The 22,634-nt window shown below is 34.9% G+C and overlaps 1 protein-coding gene across 15 annotated transcripts in view; it reads right to left on the reverse strand.

Moving 5' to 3' along the window:
- Rbm26 (RNA binding motif protein 26) overlaps positions 1-22,634 on the reverse strand; it is a 58,566-nt gene that overhangs the window by 25,770 nt on the left and 10,162 nt on the right. For 6 of the 15 annotated variants that reach the window (XM_026788428.1, XM_026788427.1, XM_026788422.1 and 3 more), the window contains exons 2-14: positions 22,077-22,195; positions 21,274-21,410; positions 17,431-17,519; positions 16,247-16,464; positions 14,413-14,673; positions 13,420-13,659; positions 12,852-13,022; positions 12,378-12,533; positions 8,443-8,554; positions 7,238-7,397; positions 5,954-6,118; positions 5,248-5,379; positions 4,053-4,124 (exon numbers count right to left, since the gene is read on the reverse strand). In XM_026788428.1, the coding sequence (XP_026644229.1) occupies positions 4,053-4,124; positions 5,248-5,379; positions 5,954-6,118; positions 7,238-7,397; positions 8,443-8,554; positions 12,378-12,533; positions 12,852-13,022; positions 13,420-13,659; positions 14,413-14,673; positions 16,247-16,464; positions 17,431-17,519; positions 21,274-21,410; positions 22,077-22,195 (2,032 nt within the window). The remainder of the gene's footprint in view (positions 1-4,052; positions 4,125-5,247; positions 5,380-5,953; positions 6,119-7,237; positions 7,398-8,442; positions 8,555-12,377; positions 12,534-12,851; positions 13,023-13,419; positions 13,660-14,412; positions 14,674-16,246; positions 16,465-17,430; positions 17,520-21,273; positions 21,411-22,076; positions 22,196-22,634) is intronic. The other 9 variants (XM_026788423.1, XM_013353115.2, XM_026788426.1 and 6 more) reach the window with 9 other exon arrangements.

Here is a 22,634-nt window from a genome sequence, read left to right on the forward strand (position 1 = left end):
CATAATGAACTGTAGAACCACAAGCATTGTTTTTTATTTGAATCTATTTAGTGTTAGAGATTAGGTACTAAAATAGTAAAGAATATCCACATTTTTCAAGATGTAAAATTTATCCAGGCCTGGTGGCACGTGCCTGCAAACCCAGCACTTGGGAGCTGGAAGCACTGATTGTAGCACACTAAGAGCTACGTATGAGACTGGAGGCTGGCAGCACAGTCATGGGTTCAACCTTTAGCACTGTCAATAAATAAATACATTTAAAATGAAAACAGTGGAGGAAGCAAAACAATTCCAACAGACAAGATTAAGTTACAATTCCTAATACAAAGCATGGCCTTTGCAAGTAAACACAGCATGTTTATTTTCCAATTTTTTCACATAATGTAACTTAACATGGTGACATAATACTAGCTTAACTTCTGAAGATCTAATTGTATTCACCATCTCGACTGCTTCTAAGTTTATTTTGGATTTTCTATACATATAATAATTGTGTCACCCATATACAAACAGTTTTATTTCCTCCTTTAGAATCTTTATAATGGTTTATTTCATTTTATTACTTTACTGTATTGGTTATGCCCTACAGAAAAATCTGCAAGTGTTTACAGTGGACATCTCTGTCTCATTTCCTGAACTTGACAGATAGGAGACATTCAATATGTTTAACCATTAAGTTCAATGTTAATTCTGGTGGGTAGAGATGCAAACATTCTTTATCAATGTAGAGAATCTGCCTATTCCTATTTTGTAGATTGTTAAATATTTCACCAAATGTTTTTCTACCAAGTTATTCATGTAAGGTTTTTCTTATCCCTTCCAATACTAATGTGGTTAGTTAAATAGATTTCTTGATGCTAAATCATCTTGAGTTTCTAGACTAAATCTTTTCTAGCCACGATGTATTTTATGCATTTGACATACACTGGAAATTACTAATATTCTATTTGGAATATCTGTGTTTATGTTCATAACTGGTGTTAGTCTATAATTTTCCTTTCTTATGATATCCTTTGTCAAGTTTTGGTAGCAAATATAAACCCAGAAGATGGGTTAAGAGGTCTATCATGTGGTAAGCTTTCATTAATATCTCCTATAACCAAGACATGTCAATTCTCTAAAGAGGTTACACTTCACTAACACATTTTCTTTTTTTTTCATTTAGATTTATTTTATATGTATTTGCGTTTTGCCAGTATGTTACATATATGCATTATGTGCGTGTCTGGGGTCCAAGGAGTTCAAAAGAGGGCACTAGATCCCCTAAACCTTCTGAAGTTACAAGGGTTCTGGGAAATGAGCCTGAGTCCTCTACAAGACCAACAAGTACTCTCAACTGCTGAGCCGTTTATCTAGTTCTCACATCTCTGTCTCACAATATTATCATCCATACTAGTACTAGTTCGTGGAAAAACCAAACATTTTCTTGCTAAGAATGGGAGGGAAAGACTATTCTGCAAAAAAACAAAATTATTTACTATTTAGGATTACTATGAAGTCATCTAAGCTTCATTTTTAAAATGTTCAAACTGAAATTTAATATAAAAGAATGTAAACATGTTAAAGAAAGAAGTCCTAGCAGGTATTTAAAGCAGAAAAGAGAAACTCAGTTAACTTTAAAAGTATCTGAGGTACTATATATACAGGAAAATTAATATGCTTAATGTTTTTAAGTATGCATCTATTCAATAACATGGAATGTTTATTTACAATATTACTTAACAGCATTCTACAGCACTGGCCAGTGGAGATCTGTGAGAAGAACAAGACTTAAAGGTTCATTTATAAAGTATTCTGAAGATTCTTCTCAACAATATTAGGTACTTTTAAAAAGCTTAATTTAATCAACAGTAAAAAATTACAACTGCCATAAATACACTGTGTGTATATGGATGTGTATGTGTGCATCTCTTGTATATGGCTAAACTGAATACCTGCAATGCCTCACATTTTGGTTGTGAGGACACTTAACATCATGGCTATTCACTGAAGTTATCATGTTGTACTTATGTTCTGGACAGGCTCCAAAACTAGAGAAATCCTGTCTCAAAAAAACCAGGGAAAAGTCTTCGGAGGACAATGTACTAAAAATGAAAATAACAAATAATGGGAGAGAAAAGCTTCGTTTATTCTACCAATCTTTGGATTTATATTAGCAAAACTCTACATCAAATCAAAATTTAAGAGAACTTGCTCAATGCCATTTCCAATGGCTAAATGAAAAACTAAAGTGTCTATATAAAATGTAGCTCAGTTATACCACACAATCTCCAATTTTAAAAAATTCCAAATACAAATGTTAAGTTTCACTATAAAAACAGGATAATATATACCTCGAAGTAAAAAAAAAAAATACATTAAGTCGGGCAGTGGTGGTTCATGCCTTTAATCCCAGCACTCAGGAGAAAAAGGCAGGTGGATCTCTGAGTTTGAGGCCAGCCAGGTCTACAGAGTGAGTTCCAGGACAGCCAGAACTACAGAGAAACCCTGTCTTAAAAATATCCAAAATAATAATAATAAAAAAACATTTTTTTTAGTTCAAAAATGAACATTCTATGATAAGTTTAATATCTAAGACTGGCATATTAGACACCAGGGCAGGACATTTGATTGGCAAGGTAAATGCACTCCAGGAGAAGCACTACAAAGAAGCTAAAACTAGACCAGGATAGAACAAAAACAAAAGAGAAGAGTGAGCTAGAAAAGAAACTGGAAGAGAACAAGACTGAAACCTTGGGTTGAAGGACACAGACAGTACACAAGTTATTCCTAATGTAGATAACATAGATTGCACAGCAAAAGTGAGACAAACTACCAAGGGCAGAGGTGTCTATGAACTGTTTATGAAACAAAGTAACTGTAGCCAATAAATTCACATTTTCTATAATAGACGCTGGAATGGTATTGACACATTGGCAACAAAGTAAAATTTAAAGAGAATGGCAAGACACCTGCTAATAGGCACCCAAAAGCCACGAAACTTAAGTAGAGAAAAAGTGGCAGACTATAAATACATGCATTGTGCCCATGAGGTTTTAAGACGACCACTTCTAGAGGTGAGGACTAGAAATTAAAATTAACTTCTATGTGGAAAATAATTCATTTTAGGCACTGAGATGCCCAAGAGGAAGGCCTGATGCAAACTGAGTTTCAAATTTCTAGAAATGTCAAAGACTACAAAGATAAATAATAATAATTAAAAAAAAAACAGTACTCTAAAGAACAAATGGAGGGCAGTTCAGGAGATGATTGATTCATTTTCATCATGAATTTCCACTGTAACCTTCAGACTAGAAAGAACATGGACTAAAAATCAGAGAAACACAAACCTTTTGGGGCTTGGTTATACTTGGTCTTTAGATCATTCAGTTCTAATATCCTATAGTTTCATGTATTTCGAACAAAACAATGTTATCAGGGAAGTCCCTAATACCGCAACATGAAAACAAAAACACCCTATGTCTGTCTATTCAGAAGACAGAACCATAAACAGCTGTAACAATCTGTATTTACCTTCTTTTTTTAAAAGTGTATTGTAAAGCCTTAAAGAGATAACTGTCAGCAATAACTTTAAACTACCAAAAATAAAATAATTAGATCATCCTTCCCATTTACAGACTACTTTTACGTAAACAAAGACACATTACCATCACCAGCCTACCAATACGTTAAAAGACTGAGAAACGTTAAATGCACTGCCAATTATCATGCAGTTAGTAAACAGAGAGCTGGGGATCAAATTCTGATAATATTCCTAGCTCATGACCCTTTCTATTACACTACCAGAGTTTTGAAACTAAAAAGCATGTCTCTTTAGAAAATAAACATAAAAGAAGACAAAGAATGGAGCACACAGAAATAAGAGAAGCAAGTATTACAATGTTGATGTAAAAAAGAAAGTAGCTAGGCTTTTCTTTTTCAGCAAATAGGAGTAAGAGCTACCAATACTATTAAGAAGCAGGAGTTTGGAGCCATGAAAAAAAAATTAAAAATGAAGATGCCACCTGGAAAACATTTATGAAGCCAAGACAAACACATCATGCTATTCTTACCTTTTCAGTTGCTGAAACAGATGGCTTTGATACAAAACCCAACCTGTCCTTCACAGATAACTTAGTTACATTCTAAAAAGATTAAAACGGACATATTCAGTGTTTCCCCAAACATATATTAAGTCTGTTGGGATTTTGAACATCCTGATTCTACTTTATATACTGAGTTTGTGCATAACAATACTAGCCACAGAAACTTGGGCCTTTAAAAAAATGGAAGAGAAACAGGGAGAAAGAAGAGAAGGGAAAAGAATAAGAAGATAAAAAGGAAACAGATGTTGAAAAACAAAAAGTCCTTAATATTAACCATAAAAAAATTACAATGTAAAAATCTGTCCAAGTAGTTGGTTCCTAATGTCCCTTCCTGGAATTGTACATTAATAAGTACAAAGTCTGCACATTTAAAAATAGATGTGAACATTTAAAGTATAAACCTGCTTCATAAGCTTAAAAACAAGAGTCATTTATTCCTAAAATATGCTTATATTTAAATACACTATACTTAGTGATTACTTACATAAAATTTAAAAGTAACTGCTTATCAATTTGCATTCTGAACCTTCATACAGAATGTTATTGTCTTACTCTATGCATCAGGAATTATCAAAAAGAGCATCTACCATGGCATCTATTAGCTAAGTAGGATACTACATCCTAACCCAATTATGTACAGCAAGTCTTAAAACATCTAGAGAAAAAGAAAAGCTAAATTTCTAAGACCAAGAGTGTAGAGACAAAAAACTGTCGCTCAAGTACAGAATTTGGAAAGCAACAACATATATAAAGAGAATCCAGGCAGTAGTAGGTGGTGCAAAGTTCTAAGCAGGGCAAGTGAGTTCCTAAAACAATGTATCATCATCCATCAAGCACATGCAGACTGATGGTGTAAGTCTTCCTTTCTCAAATGTTTTCTGTTCACCCTACTGCATAATTATCAGGAAATAAAACACTAAGCAAAAGGACAATAGAAAAAATAAGATTTAGTATACTGAAACTCCACAAAGTGAAAAAGTATTCTCTAGCAGAAGACAATGCAAATGTTACAATAAAACTAACTTACAGGAGAAGTTCAAAGACATAAATACCATATTTCTGTGTAGAACATACATCATCAAAATTCTAGTTACCAAGGAAAATGAATGGAAAATGAGTAAGAACCTATTTGACAGACCTCTTGATAAAACCTTCTATTTACCTGGGGAAGGTCTGAAGTAGCACTCTGAGCTTCTGCTGGTTCAACAGTAACTGATGGTACAGGACCCAACCGCTCTTTGACAGATTGTTTCACAACAGGTAAAATGGGCTGCTGAACTAACGGCTGTATTACCTCGGAACAAGTGGAAAGATTAAAAACAAGCTAGTTAGTAAAGGAAGATAAAAATTCAACCAGGGTGATTTTGTACTCATTACCCATATAAAGAATGTTTAAATGTAGCTTATAATCAAACTCAACTATCTTTCAATTCTTTTCAGTGTATACATCTTCTTTGTAAGAAATGAATTATAAAAGTACAGAAAAATAATTAAATCATCATTGTTTGCTTTAACAATGAGAAACCAGACTATTCTATAACCCCTAAAAAAGAGAAAGAGAAAGGGAGAAAAGTGAAAGAAAGAAAAAGAATTCCAAAGATATTGTGTAGTATAAACTTATAAGATATATAGTCATCTCTTAATGAGTGATTACGTCCCAGCAAATGTTCCAGATGCTTTACACGTACCATATTATAATTCTCTAAACTAGGATTAACCTCACAAGCTAATGAAAGAATAGTCTGGATAAGTAACTTTGTCAAGTCTCTATAGTAGGAAAGCCAGGGACCTCATAGCTCAAAAGCCTCTGTTTAAGAACTGTTAAAAGACCCCAAGAAACAAGAAGACTTCACACAAATTTCTCTTACCTTTGGTGAAGTGGTCTGTAACTGCTGAGTAGTTCCTTCTCTGTGCCAATAAACCTTAATAAAGCGGTTATTTAATACTGCTTCTGTACTTGAGATTGCTTTCTTTGCCTCTTCATATGTTGCAAATTGGATAAGGGCACCTTCAGGATCACCATTATAGGCAACCTAAGATTTAACATATTGAGGACAGTTTACTTCTAAAGGAATACACAGCTCTAGACAATTTCTCAAGATGTGAAATGCTGGTCCTTCCAAGTAAGTAAGGAACTTATCATCACAGTTCCTTAGACCTATTTATCAATACAACGTGCCAACGCAGTTATTTCTAAAGAGCATGAGGAAATTCTTTGCTTATTTACTTATCTGTTAATGGCAGTAAGAGAAAAGTTTATTTGGGGGCCAGATCCGAGTGACCATGGCCTGGATAATCATTAAGATTTCAATGTGGAAGCAGTTTCATGACATTTTTTAGTTTCCCAGAAAAAGACAGGTCAAAACAAGCCATTAGTGCCAGCAGTGCTGGTAAGTGGTGAGAATCTTTGAAGAAGTAAGGCTAGTGGTAGGTTATCAGATCATTTAAAGGGGCTGTCCTTACAAGCTATGCTGGATAGTTTTATGTCAGCTTCACACACACTAAAAGTCATTTCAGAGGAAGGAACCTCAATTAAGAAAAACGCCTCCATAGGCCATGCACAAGTCTGTGGGGCATTTTCTTTACAAGTGACTGATGTGGAAGGGCCTAGTCCATTGCGAGTAAGGGACCTCCCTGGGCTGGTGGTCCTGGCTTTTGTAAGAAAGCAGGCTGAGCAAGCCAGTAACCTGCACTCCCCCATGGCCTCTGCAACTGTTCCTGCCTACAGGTTCCTGCCCTGCTTGAGTTCTTATCCTGATCTCCTTTGATGATGAAGGCTGATAAGGAAGCATATGGTGAATAAACCGTTTCCTCTCCAAATTACTTTGGTCATTGTATTTCATCACAGCAACAGTAATCCTAATTAAGCCACAAGATCTCAGGGATCCCTGGGCTCTCACAAGACAAAGGTGTATAGGAGTGAGTCTGACCACTGAATCCCCCTAGCCCAACCATCTCTTATCAGAGACCAAACTAACAGCATTACTTCATCTTACAAAATATCTCTTTTCTTTATTAAATGAGCCCTCTTCAGGTATTTCATTCTAGTAACAGGTAAGATAATCTGAACAAATTTTCTAAATCTCTATAAATAAAGTTTTCTTAAGTTCTTTAAATAATTACTGACAATAGTATCATTCCACACCTCTTACCTGTAAGTTAACCAATGTTCCAAATCTACTAAAATGTTCATTAAGTTTGCTGATATTATTTAATTCCGGAGGAACTTTCCTAAGTTCAAGTTTAGTATTTTCATTTCCAAACTGAACCTTCTTCTGGAAACCTGGGCTGTTTGTCCTATTAAAATTAGGTCTGTAAACAAAAATCAAGTCGATCAATATATTTATAAATGCTGACTCCAACTATTACAAAGAAAGAAGTTTTACAAGTAAAATGGATATTCTTAATTTAATCAATTTTTCTCCAAAACTGGAGGTACTAGTTGATAAGGAAATTTTAAGTTTACTTTCAACAAGTTTCCAAATTTGTAACGTTACTATCTTCTATGGACACCATATCCCTCTTTACTTACACTTTTCATCTTCTGCTAACTATTTTTATCAAAAAGGTACTACTATTGCATTTAGTCAAAATGTACACACAAATCTTTTTCTATTCTGCAAGTTAGCTTTACTGAAAAGCATTTCATTTTAAGAACTCTTTACTTTTTGATTTAAAGATGACACCTCAACCTGTCTCCAGTTTAAGAAACAAAATTATTGGAAATATACATGATACTTTGGCACATAAAAAAAAATATCTGTGATATATGAAGCTACCTTTTCCCTTAAATAGCAAAATCAGACATAAAAACTATTGAACTATTAGGTGTGGACCTAATCTCCCTTTATGTGTGAAATTGTTTAAATGCAATGTCAAACTGACTTTCTTCCTTTCTTCAAAGTTCTTCCTGATCTATTCAGTGCCTCTTCAGCCTCTCCGCCGCCCCCCACCCCCAAAGCCCTTTTCAGTTCCTAAGAGGAAGTGCCCACATGCTGCAGTCTCCACCCAGACCGTCTACATTCTTCTCCCACGCCACTGGGCTCCTAACTATCCTGTGCACCGCTTCTACTCAATAATACAGCTAACATGTAGAAGGGGTCGCTTCTTTCTGAGGTGGAAGATGAAAGTGTAAAATTGTGTTCTCCACTATTTTCTAAGAAAATAGCTTTGTACTGTCAAACCAATTTGTATAAATTTCTAGAAAACAAAAATTGTAGCTGAGGACAGCCTACATATCAGTATCTTTTAAGAGAAAAGATTACATAGTCATAATAATACAGTAGTAATCAATGTAAAACAAAATTTATTAATATAATTAATTCTAATTTAAATAGTAAGTTTAATATTTAATTACTTATCAAACCACGTCTTCTTTGTAGAAACTCCAGGTTCTCCAGACCCAATGGTTCTTTTCCTTGATTCTGAATCCACTACTATCCTCATACTGCTTTTATTAGGAGGCTTTTCTGTGTCAAAACAAAAGTAGACATTAATATTTTTGTGTTTATCTCAGCTACTTCTCTAATGAAAGAGTTCATTTCTCTCCAAATGAATATATTTTATAATCAAAAGGGTCAATATACATTCAAGTACATTATTTCAAGAGAATTTTAGTCTCCTCGGAAATTTTAAAATTTCAGATGCAGTTTTTTAAATTCACACTTAGCTCTAAGACTCAATAAAGTTCACATGACAAATATGATTCTATAGGCTACATTTTTAAAGGCAAAATCCACGCCACTCCCCCAATTTGCATCTTTTATCATAAACCAAAACATATAGAAATAAGTCACTTGAGACTTTAAATTCATAGTTTTGAAATCAAAGGCACAATTATAAGCTCAAACACATCAAACTGCCTTTGCAAACTAGCAAATTGCAATTATACTGCTTAAATAGCAACATTAACATAATTGAAAATATATTTTAAAAGAAATATTCAAGACTGAATATAGCGCTAGAGAATTATAAACATCTATTAACCAATATTTTACAAACATTCTGCTAAAGCAATCTTACAAGCTTGTCTTTTTACACAGCTTGTTGTCTATCCTGGGCTTCTAAATTTCCGATTTCTCTAGCTGTCTATCTAAACATAAAGACAGAGCCTCCAATCTATGTCTCGGAGTCCCGCTGCTTGCTTCCATTTCCTAACTCTCCTATGACACTGGAACATCAGCAGCACCTTTAGTAAATCATGCTGTCAAAATCTCAGTTCCCACGACTGCTAACCTAGACCAGTTCTATCACCTATTTTAAAATTCTTCAAATGTCTTCACTGTCCTGTGAACTTCCACACCTCCTTCCTTTTTGAGACAAAGTTGAGTTTCTTAGAAGTGTAAACTGTATATGTTTTAAACTGTTCCCTGTCTCTCGCTGACCAACTTATCAGTGTACTGTATGAATTGTTGGTACAAATGTCATGTCATATTGATCTCAGTGGGAAAAGATGGCATTGGAGTTAGTGGTGATCAAAGTGCAAGTTGTGGTTTCTGTGGGTAGGAATGCACTCACATGACCAGTTCTCCAAGAGGACTTAGTCCCTTAGTGTAGGCACTGAGCTCATTGGCTCGTTTGGAGAAGCTCTAAGCTATTCAATACCCTTTTCCACTAAAACAAACCTCAATTATCTGAAAACTAAGAAACACAGTAAAGTGTTTTTCACCCAGTAATTGGCACATTTGCTACACCTCTATTTTCTTTCAGATTCACTTTCACTAAGGTTTACTTGAAAATAAGCATTAAAAACAAATAAGTATTTCATGATATGCAATTAGCAGATGCATCTAATCATCTATATATAACATTTCCAAACAATATTATCAGTTCTATAGTATTTCTGGTTAAAACTAACAGCACCAGATAGTTGCCTTAAGCTATTAAATTCTTCCTGCCTATATCTACCTGTGGGAACATCTATCTAGTTCTTGTCCTTAGAAATATAAAAATAATTTCAAGGACAAAGAAGTCATTTTTATATTAGAATTCCATAGCATAAAAAGTGCCCAAGATGTTTTATTTAATGATTACCTCATATCAAGATTTAAAGTATGAAACCTAAGTCAAATTATCAAATAATAACCCCCATGACAAACTAATGCCATGGTTCAAGCTACCAGAAATGCATAGTAATTAAGTAATTCATATCACTACAAGCTTTTCACACAACTGTCACAATCCAGAACAAGAAATTTGAAATCTAAAATGGGGATTGAAAAGAACATATTGGGATGAAAAGAAAGGACTGAAAAAAAAAAAAAAAGACATGAAATTCATATAAACAATCCTCAATTTAAACAGTTTGCTAAATCAGTTGACAAATTAAAAGTAAAAAATGCATTTCTAAATTATCACACAAAAAACATGATGTATCTAACTAATATTAAAATAATCATTACACAATTATGACTATGAGAAAAGGCAGTGTACATTCATCTCTCAATAAGAGCACTTCATGTATCCTGCAACATTATTCAAAGAGCTGAAATTACCATAATGCCAATGGCTATGTCATAAAATTTACATGCAAAGAATTTGATTTCTCTTCCTTCTCTCAATCAAAACTAAAAATCGGTCTGGCACTGAACAGGGTTTAAAATATTATTACCCATATACATTATGCCAAACAAAAGAAGCAAACCATGAGTGAAGTAGTAGTTACCAGTAACAGCAAAGACTATTGATATGACTTTTAAAGAAAATATAGGGCTGGACAAAGTGCTCAGCAGTTAAAAGGGAGTACTACGCTTGCAGATGGCCTGAGTTCAGTACCCAGCACCCACATTAGGCAGTTCATAACACCAGAGGAAATAACACCCTCTGCTGGACTGCTTGGGCACCTACATTCACATACAAACCCACAGACAAAAATACATAATTAAAAATTATTGTTTTTCTTTCTAAGTGCTAAACTGACCCAAGGAAAGAAAGAAGACTCCTGTATACTAACCAGGGTGGGAGAGAAATTCAGAGGATAAGTAAACATTATTAACAACTATAATCTGAAGGGTCTACTTTCCCATTATATGCAATGTATATGTCTCATTTATAGAAGCAACTAAAAAAAGAAAACTTGCTTTCCTGCTATCACTGATGATTAATTATTGAATATCTTAGAGAGAATTTAATGGTGTATTGGAGAGAAACATGCACATGAATGAAAGTTCTCAAAGAGGGCAAATATGAACAGATGCTGTGATACTTCAGAGGATATAAATTTGAGTTAGATTGTTCTTCATATCCTGCCACACATGCTTTTCAAATAGACAAAGTAGATATTCAGAATCTGACAAATTCCAATAAATAAAAACCTCAAATTATAAGCAATCCTAAATTTATTACTCCACATAAGTACTATTATTTAAGTTGGGCATTTATATGCAACTGAAAAGTCTTAATACTTTTACTCTACATAAGCCAGAAAGAAAAAAAACTGGAATGCAAATTTCAAATGATATGATTAAGATAAAACACCTCTTTCTGCCACCATAATATTTTGTCTAACAATCTTTCATCTCCTTTATCATGTTATCTCTAAGTGCTATACTGTTTCACACTGAACCACTGTCACAGCTTGACGCTAGTAAAGAAGTTTTGTGGCCTGGCTCAGGCTAAACACTAGTTTTTAATAATTTACTGTCTCTCCTAGAATTTGAAAGATGAATTAACTGCTAGCCCATATTTCATTTTACTAATGTATCAAATTTTAACATGTCAAGTATACAAAAAACTCTGCATATGGAGTGCAAGTTTTAGATAATTCCATTATCTAAACTAGGACAGACGTCAAGACAAAGAATTCTATCTTACTCTCATCAATGTTCTCAATGCTGCGACTCTTTAATACAGTTCCTCATGTTATGATGACCTCAACAACCATAAAATTATTTAATTGCAACTTCATAGCGGTAATTTTGCTACTGTTATAAGTTGTCATGTAAATACTTTTGGAGATATAGGTTTGTCAAAGGGTCACAATCCACAGGTTGAAACTCTCTGGTTTAAGTGAATCAGAAAGACCACACATGAAACAAAACAATAAGTTTCCTAAGACATAACGTACTTTGGGGGAATTTCATAAACATGGAACTCATAACAGACCAGAAAACCAAGTGAGCAAACCACCACCATCCCTTCCTTAAGCTTTCCTCCTTTCTCTGTCAGTTGTTTTGTTAGAGATCAACGCAGGGGACCCTGTGCTTGATAAGCAAGCTTCCTGCTACTAAGCTACACCCCATCCTGCTGTTCCATCATTAATGCTGTGAAATAAGAAAAGATTGATCATAATACCTCTGGGTGGCAAATCCATATCCCCTGATGTTAGTCCTATCAAGTTAGGCCTTTGCGCATGCACTCTGTGTCTATACATAGGTCTGGAAGTGTTTGTTATGCTTGGTGCTTCAGGATTGTAGCCATCTGTATCATATGTATCTGGTAACACAAAAACTGTAATTAAACAACAATTATAAAAAAAAACATCTGGTAACTTTCAAACAGTGATAATAGAAAAAACAAAAAGCATAACTTATAATTAGTTAAAAAAACATAAAACTAATGTGTTTGAAATATATGACAGAGTTGTATTTAAAAAGTTACTAATAGAAGTCCTCCAAAAGATCTTAATTGAATGATTTAATATTAATTCATCAAGTCCACTTCACACTGTATAATTTTAGTGAGAAATTTCTCCCCATATTTTTAACTGACTAGGTAGTTTTAAAGCAGAGCTTTACATTACGAATTTAGAGGGGCCCAAAACTGCACCTGCAGTAAAGAGAGAGGGTGGAGCAGGAGGCGGCTGGTGATGAATGCCGGTTGTTACTACAGTGGGGACAGAGCTGGTTGCAGAGTTGGGTGGAGCATCCATGCCAGATGGCTGTAAAGGAGGGAGTGGAGGAGGTGGTCCTGTCAAAACCAAAGAATAAGAAATATCATCTGAAAGCAAACAAATAAAATAAATTATTATACATTCAAACCTAAAATGCTCTTTTATCAACTAAAATGTTTTCCATAAAGAATAAGCTCCTACAAGTAAGTTAACTTTTTTACAGTAAATATTCTTTTTAATTTATTCCAAAAGTTTGCTGTAAACTATAAAGACCTACAAGCAAGGGAACATTATCCTAATGTATGCAAGCCACAGGCTGTTACAAATCACAGTAAGTAGTTTATAGGAAAGGTGACTTGTGCATGGTATCCAAGTGGGGGGAGAATACTTCGTTTCTACCAGGTTTACTTTAGAAATTATTAACAAAAACAAGTATGAAATTAATAATTTCATAAAAGACTATAAGTAAGCAGTAAATACTAGGAAACAACTTAATCTACTGACCTGTGACAGGTGGCAGACTGGGTGGTAATGGACCTGGTGGTGGCACTGGGGGTCTGAGATTCACAGGTGGGGGTGTAAGAATTGGAGGAGGTGGAGGCAGTCCAGGAGGAGGTGGTCCTTCAACAACAGGTGGCTGCGCTGGAAAAGGCAGCATCCCAGGCAGGTTCACATCTTCTACCACTACTGGATCACTTCCATGATCAAAAGGACACATGTCTCCTCTCATACAAAACCCCTTTTCTGCAAGTAAAGGATTATTAAAAATAAATGTGAAAAGCTCTGGAAATACAAATTATCTCTGAGTTACCAAACAGCAAATACGAGTATTTTTAGTATTGGACAAAATTATAATTTACACTTGCACAAGAGCTCTATTCATTCCTAGTAATATAAGCAATTATCAACTAATAATATGCCTAACATACAAAATGAAAAAGAAAATTTAAATAAGCATAATAAATAAAATAATATAAACTTACATGCAACTTCCTATTTATCATTAGATAACACACTTAATACTTAAGTCTCTCATTTTACAACAAAAACATATTGCAACTCTGCTTTCAATACTAAACATAATCTTTCATATTAAATCCATACATCTTATTCTTTTGAAAAATCTTACATAGGATGTGTTTACTTCATAGGTCCTACATATACTTCAATAATCACTGATGTCATAAAAACGATTTCATCAAAAATGTTCAAGTGAGCAGATTCCTCGAAAGGAATGGTACTTACTTGAGTTAATGGTAACTCAAATGGTATTTACTCTTTTTTGGTAACTCCAACATTATAAACACAATCTAAAGTGTTAATAGCAGTGACCTAATGGGAAATGACATTATGGAATTCATAAAGTGATAAAAAGCTAATCTGTCCTTTCTAATATTATAAACTCCTTTTGAATTATTATACAATCTAAACAAATAAAATATATAAACACAAAATAAATTAGACAAAAATAGAAAAAAATCCACTCGAGTGACTTACCATCATAATCTCTACACCGTTTCTTAGGCATTGGTGGCCTCACATAAGAGTTGTGATCCACCTGGTCTTCATGAAATTCAGACCAGCTTTCGGTGGTGTTATTACCATGATGAGTGGGAGCAATCACAGTAATGGTGCTGCTCAAAGTAGGCACAGGATAGTGGCCAGATGAAATATTAGATACTGAAGAGACTGGTGTATAATTATTTTCTAATGGATCTGTTCTGTCCAGGTCATATTTAGGTTTCACCAGATCCCTTTCTGAAATAAAACATAAATAATTTGCAAAACTATATTTAAAAAAAAATACAAATCTTAAAAAAAAGTGTCAGTTTTTGCTAAATACATAAAACAGTTCAAACTTTCACAGATGTTCTCCTTTATAAGTTACTTAATAACTCGCTGGTCAAAGTGTAGACGTAAGGGACTGTCCTACACAGCTCAGTCCTACACAGACAGCTAGGTCCCAGCCTTTCCCAAATATCTGAGGAGGAGACAGAAAGGTTGTAGAGACACAGTTCAGAAGAGCAGTGTAAAATAGTGTCTTCTGGATTCTGCGTTCATGAGCACACAGCTGATATGGCTGCCTGCAGACCACACTGACTCCACATAGAGAGAAGACTCAGGAGGACCCACTCTTAGCTCAGGAGCTATCAGCTGCTGCTGGCTGTGCTACAGTGGATGGTAATCTAGACTCATGCACATCTTGGCAGCACTAATTTGATTTGATGCGATATTTAAAATATTAAAAAAAAAACCCTCAACTTGGAAAAGTGAGGGGAATAGATCTGGGTGGATTTGGGAGTATAATAGTAACAATATGTTGTATGGAGCAGCGGAGCTGCGTCCTGCCACCCGGCTAGCTTTACACCCAAAATAACAACACACAAATTGTATTCTTTTAAACACTGCTTGGCCCATTAGTTTTAGCCTCTTACTGGATAACTCTCACATCCTGCTTTAACCCATTTTTAATAATGTGTGTAGCACCACAAGGTGGCTTATCAGGGAATATCTTAACCTGCATCTGTGTTGGGTGGGAGAATCATGGCGACTGCCTGACTTTCTCCCAGCATTCTGTTCTATCTACTCCACTTATCTAAGCTGCTGTCCTATCAAAGGCCAAGCAGGTTCTTTATTAATTATCTAGGTGGATTTGGGAGTATAATAGTAACAATATATTGTATTCACATATAAAATAACCAAGAAATATTTTAGACTTTAAAAATAAAGCTGTCCAATAAATACACATTGTGCCAAGCACAGTCAATATACACGAAATAAAAGTCTTTAGTAGAAAAATTTAAAGAGTATTTGCAAGCCAGACTTGGTGGCACACACCTTTACTCCCAGCTCCTGGGAGGCAGAGGTAGGTGGACCTCTGTGAATTCAAAGTCAAACTGTTCTATCGATAGTGTGGTCCACGATGGCCAGAACTACATAGTTAGGCATTATCTTGAATGAAAACAATAAATAAATATGTAACTTTTTTTAGGAAAACATTCCTAGAAGCCAACCATGGAGATGCATGCCTTTTATCCCATTACAAGCATGCAGATCTCTGGGTGTTTAAGGACAGCCCAGTGTATATAACCAGTTCTAAGCCAGTCAGGGCTATACAGTGAGAATTTGTATTCAAAAGCAAAGAAAAAGAGAAGGCATTCTCAAAAACCATAGTAGGAGACTGAACAGAGGAGGTGCATGCCTTTAATCCCAGAACTTGGGAGGCAGAGGCAGGCAAATAGGAAACATAAAAGACAACACACTGAGCAGCATGGAAGGATTTTTCAAAGTGAAGAACCATAACCAAACCACGAACACATGGATTACTAACCCCGGCTTCGTGTCCGGCTTCTGCTCCTCGTCCTGCTTCTATCTCTATCCCGGTCACGAAGCCGCTCTTTACTCCAACTTCGGCTGCGACTCCTGCTGTAACTGCGACTTCTCCCTCGCCTTCTGTTATATCGGTCTCTATATGAATCTCTTCGAGGAGGATTTCGATCATAATCTCTTTTGCGAGAACGATCGTCTTTTTTCCTCTCATCGCGGCTTCTAAAAAATTTATCATCACTTTTATGTGAATAATGCTGAAGTACACGTAAGGAGAAAAAAACCTTTCAAATATCTAAGTTGTGTCATTATCATAATACAAACAAGGGCAACTTCAAAAATTGAAAATTTTGAGATTGTTTATTCTAAAAGTTTTTAAAAAGAAAAATCAAGCCGGGCGTTGGTGGCGCACGCGTTTAATCCCAGCACTCGGGAGGCAGAGGCAGGCGGATCTCTGTGAGTTTGAGGCCAGCCTGGTCTACAAGAGCTAGTTCCAGGACAGGAACCAAAAGCTACGGAGAAACCCTGTCTCGAAAAATCCCCCCCCCCAAAAAAAGAAAGAAAAATCAAATCTCTTAATTCTTAGTCTTATGTACAATATCTATTCAATTATGTATCTACACAGAAGGCATCTACATGCGTCTTATATTACAAATAGTCTATACACACAATCACATTTACAAGTATCACTTATATAATACTCCAAACACTTTTGAAATCATAATAGAAAAAATAATTTAAACACACTAAAGGGAACCTTCAACCCCCAACCCCACTGTTACACAAAAGAGCCCCAAATAAAATCTCTAAGACCCACTGGATCTGAAGTTAGGGAAAGCAACATCAATACCAACCAATATACAAAGCACTATTCCGAATCTCACGCTCAGCACATGGACCTAGATATTCTTGGTAGAAAAAAACCCAATTATACTTTCTGAACCAGTAAGAGCATGAGTGCTGAGAGTGACGATGGCACATGTCTGCAGTACAGTCCTAGCACTCAGGAGGCAGAGGCAGCATTGCCATGAGTTATACGCCACCTAACTGGCAAGATCCTAGATAAAAAAATATATACATACATATATACATACATACATATCCAAAAGAACAACGAAAATGTAAATGCTACGTATCCCTATGTAAAATATAACCTAAATAATAAAAAATGAAAGCTAAACAAATCACCTGTTGTCTCTGTAGCGGGAGCTTGACTGGGGAGGACTATGATTCAGCCTTCTGGAAAACTTCTTCTCTCGTTCTTCCTCCTTTGTGAGCTAACATAAAAAAATGGACAACTTTACCAATAGCAATTCTTTGCCACATTATTATTTAAAAGACTTAATATTAAGCTTAATTTATGTACTAGAAATACAAAACTATTACCACAATTTCAAGCAAAATTAATTTCTCTACCAAATTTCTTTAATTTCTTTAACCTGTAACCTGTAATTGTCTAAAGTTAAACTGAATAATAGTCATAGACCCTTACTTTAGATAATAGTGGCAAAAAAAGAAATGTAAACAAATGTCTTCAATTCAACATTTGAAAGCCAGTTACTTCAAAAGTCTGGCATACATCCATACTTCTGTTTCATGGACTTGGTCTGACATCATAGAACAGAGAAGACATTAGTACTAATCAAGTCATAAATAAAAAAGACTACATGAGACTATACAAAATGAAAGTTTATTTAGTATAATATACATATAATAATACAAAACAAAACTGTCATTTTAGAGCATCGTGTCAGCTCTAAAATGTATATATCGCTGTTTCCTACAGGCTCTATTCAAATTTTATAGTTATAAGCTATCACAGGAATATGCCTTTAGTCACTACTACACTATCTGAATTACACTTCTCACAACACTATTCCGTGGGACATTAGTATGGGATTAGAATTTAAAAGTTAGACAAATCCAGGATATTGACAAGAGATTCTGTAAATATGCCAAGGCTTTGAAACTTGTGTATTTTAAATAAGGACATAAAGAAATTCTGATGCAGACAATTTATTAATATACATATCCAAATTTATGTCAGCCTTCCCAGAAACCCTCTAGGATACACACACACACACACACACACACACACACACACACACACACACACAAAGCCCACTGCTATGAAATGTATACCATATGAATTAATTAATTAGAAACATATCAAAAGTCTAACTTGAAGAAATGCTTCTTTCAATAATTTGCTTCTCCATCGTTTTTCTCTTCCTACCCACTACAAATTCTTGCCAATCCATAAAAAAACAAGTACTAACAAAATCCACCTGGGTAGTTTTATTTCAGACTTAGACCCACTATGTAGCCAAGGCTGGCCTGAAACTTTTTTTTTTTTTTTTTTATTTTCTAGACAGGGTTTCTCTGTAGTTTTTGGTTCCTGTCCTGGAACTTGCTCCTGTAAACCAGGCTGGCCTCGAAATCACAGAGATCCTCCTGCCTCTGCCTCCTGAGTGCTGGGATTAAAGGCAGGCACCACCACCATCTGGCTGGCCTGAAACTTAAAAACATTCTATCTCAACCTCAAGTGCAGGTATAAGCCTAAAGATAGCTAGGTCTCCTGGAGCACTTTCCCCTTCTACTTGCCACAATGTATTCTTCCAAGCAAAACAAGTTACATTCCATCCTACAAACATACACAGCAATATAGTTACATATTTTACACACACAGCAACATCCCATAATACATGTGCAACCAGAAATTTTTTAGTGTTCCCACACTATGTGGTATTTTGATAATTCTGAAAGCTCATCTACAAAAACCTTCCACAACTAATCAATAAAAATATTAAAAATAACAACTTTGGCAACAGAGAGAATAATAAGCCTTTGCCATCATCATGCACTGGGAGAACAGTCCAGAGTTACTCAAGAGTTCTTGAGAATAAAATATAATTTAAAGCTAGATACAGCAACATGCACTTATACTTCCAGTTATTTCAGAAGCTGACACAGACTGTCACTGCTGTGAGGTGTTGCTTCCTCTCACCCACACACACGCTCTCCTTCCCATATGTATATGTGTATGTAAATAATCCAAACTTCTACCAGCAGGCAAAGTTTAATCGTTTTATGTTTCCATGCAGGCAAAGTGATGATCAGTAAAATGGTGGCCTCCTTACACTGTATCTACTATATTGTCAGGATTACAAAACAGTCACAAAAGTATATTATGATCCTCTCCTTCAGGAAATTGACTAAGATAATATGTGTGTGTGTGTGTGTGTGTGTGTGTGTGGGTGTGTGGGTGTGTGTGTGTGTTCATATTCAGGTACAGAGATTAAAAATAGTTTTGATAATGATTACATATTTATTATGTATCTACCATTATACAACAAGATGTGTTACTTATATAATCTTAGAATGGATTAGGAAGAAGGAAAAAAACCAAAAGCCACACCCACTTCTCCCATAGTACAAGAATCTTCTAACAGCAATGGACAGTACTATCAAGTTTACCAATTGCTATATATACATTATTTTACTTGTTCATCACTATAACCCTGCAACAATTCCATTTTACAGCTAAATAAAACAAAGCTTGGGAAATTACATTTTCAACATCATGCCAAAATTTTAGTAAGACTGGTATGTAGGGCCTACAGAGGTAGTACAGAGGATAAGGGCATATACTGCTCTTGTAGAAGACCTGAGTCTGCTTCCCAGCACCCATGTCAGGCAACTCAGAGATACCTATAACTTCAGGACATCTGATCGTGGGCATTGGAACTCATGCCCACACAGACACACAAGCAAACATCATTAAAAATAAGATTTTTAAAAGGATAGGCTGGGGTCAAGTATGGTGACATACAACTGCAGCAGGAGGCAGAGCTAAGAGAATTATCAAAGAACTGGAAAACATCTTAGTATATACTTCGAGTTTCAGTCAAGCTAGGAATACATAGTCCCTGTTCCAACACTTTTTAAAGTAAAACTAACTGAATACAAAAAAGTAGAGTATGAATGCCAGATACTGTTTTCTCTGGCACAACTGTCCTCGGTCATCTTGATTTTTACCAAATTGAGAAAATCTTAAATTATTAAGGTTATTAAGCAAATGGAAACACAAATTATAAAATGTAATTTAAAACTTCCAAAAAAATTTAAGTATAATTTCTATTGCTTTATGAAAGTTCCTCTTTGACTATGTTGAAAATATTCTGACTAAACATATGAAGGGCAGACAGTACATTTCCTGTTATCCTGATGAGTTTCATAGAACTATACGATTCCATGACCAATAGAGTTCAAAGCAGACTTAGAATGCTAAGTTTAAAAAAGGCCTACATACATATAAGACTGGTTGATCTTCAGCTACCTTCTGAAATTTTGGTATCTATACCGTCCCCACCATTTCTTCTTGATAAGGATGGCTCACTGTACTGTCTTTGCAAAAACACAATGGTTTATGACAACACTTGCATTTCTCTTGGGAGTCTGGAATTCTGTTACATGTTATATAGTAGGTGCCTACTCCAAATAAAAATTAAGCACTGCTGCTCTTCCAGAGGACTCAGGTTCAATTCCCAGCATCTACATGGTGGCTCACAACCATCTATAACTAACTCCAGTTCCGGGTGATCTGAGACCCTCTTCTGTCTTATATGTACACACATGTCTTATAGGCACACACATGATACATAAACACCTAGGCAAAACATCCATAAACACAATGAGATAATTTTTTTTAATTCAAAATACGTCTTGCTGCTATAACTAGTCTCGAGGGGAATTAAGCATATCCCATGTGACCCCAGTGAATCTTGATACTTGCACTAATTTTCCACCAGATTTCCTCGCAAACCATTTTTCTTTGGTAACTTTTAACTCTTTTGTATTAACTAAATCATTGCCATGATTACAACTAAATTCTTAGTTCATTAATTACTCCTAGAGAAGTCCCTAAACTTAGGAACAAGTATTTAGGACACACAACAGAAAAATGCAGAAAACTTGACTAATTATTCCTTCAAAGAACTTAAGGAGCCAACACAATATAACGAATCTCACCTCTTCTTTTTTTATATCTTTTTCTTGGTGCTGAAGAAAATCTACCTTCAGGCTTCCTGACGATGGTTGCTCTGGAGGAGGTAGGTAACTCTTTGTATTCACAGCATCAAAAAGCTTCTCCACAAATATCTGTGTCTCTAAAAATAAAACCAAAAAGTTCACAGAATAAAATATATTCAGTAAGACTTTAATGGGTTCTACAGAGCAAGTTCCTTAACACCCTGATCAATAGCTTGCCAAGCAGTGTATAATGGAACAAGTTCCATGACAACAATTCATTCATGTTTCAAGACTAGAATGACAAGTTTCTTGGTCAGCTGCTTCCATCCATGACTATTCTTTGACATGTAGCACAACTAATATACAAATATTATATAAATATTATATAATATACAATATTATAATATAATATACAGATATTATATAAATATGTGTATATAAATAATACATATAAATATATATACATAAATATATATGTATATAAATAATATAAGAACTAGTCTTTATCTAGATGTGGGAAACGTATAACAAAGTTGAAAAGATGCCCTATACAAAAGTCCAAGATATTTTCTTAGTATTGTCTAAAATAGGCAGCCATTTCCTGAGTATGTTAGTCTATGTTACAAAACAACTATAAAAGATACTGAGGAAACTAGTCATATATATAATCAGTAATATGTGTATTCAATATTGTTACAGCTAAAAGCTTTGTTTCAATGAGGGGCTAAATTCCTTTAATATTCAGTCCATAATCTTATTTTATATAACTTACTCAAAAAGTATTTTAAAACTAAAGGTGTTACCTTTCTGAAGAAATACATCAAGCTGATCAATACATAATGCTTTTAATTCCTTTTCACTTTTGTCTTTCTTTACCAGAGCCAAAACATATTTTGCTAGGGCTGATGGATCGGCATCACAGCTAAAAGGGAAAAGAAAAATTTGAATGAAACTTAACCATAAATGATTTCACAGTGTATAACTGAGTTAAAACTTGCAAAATATGACATATAATTGAGTTAATATACGTAAAAAAAAACACCAGGCTCATGAAAGGCCCTGAATGAATATGTTTTCCTTATGTTAATATATTTTACATGCTACATCACTTCTTAAAAACATAATTTCTTAAAAGAATGTCACTGGGATTAGAGAGATGGAAGAGTAATTAAGAGCACTTGCTCTTGCAGTTCCTAGTTCAGTTTCCAGAATTCAAATGGAGGCTCATAACCATCTGTAACTCCAGCTCATGAGGATCAAATACCCTCTTCTGATCTCCAAGGGTACCAGGTATGCATGTGGTACACACATATATGCACAAAAACAGACAAAACACTCTACACATAAAAAAAAAAAAAAAA

Source organism: Microtus ochrogaster, unplaced genomic scaffold (genome assembly GCF_000317375.1).
Source record: "Microtus ochrogaster isolate Prairie Vole_2 unplaced genomic scaffold, MicOch1.0 UNK2, whole genome shotgun sequence".
Lineage (NCBI taxonomy): Eukaryota > Metazoa > Chordata > Mammalia > Rodentia > Cricetidae > Microtus > Microtus ochrogaster.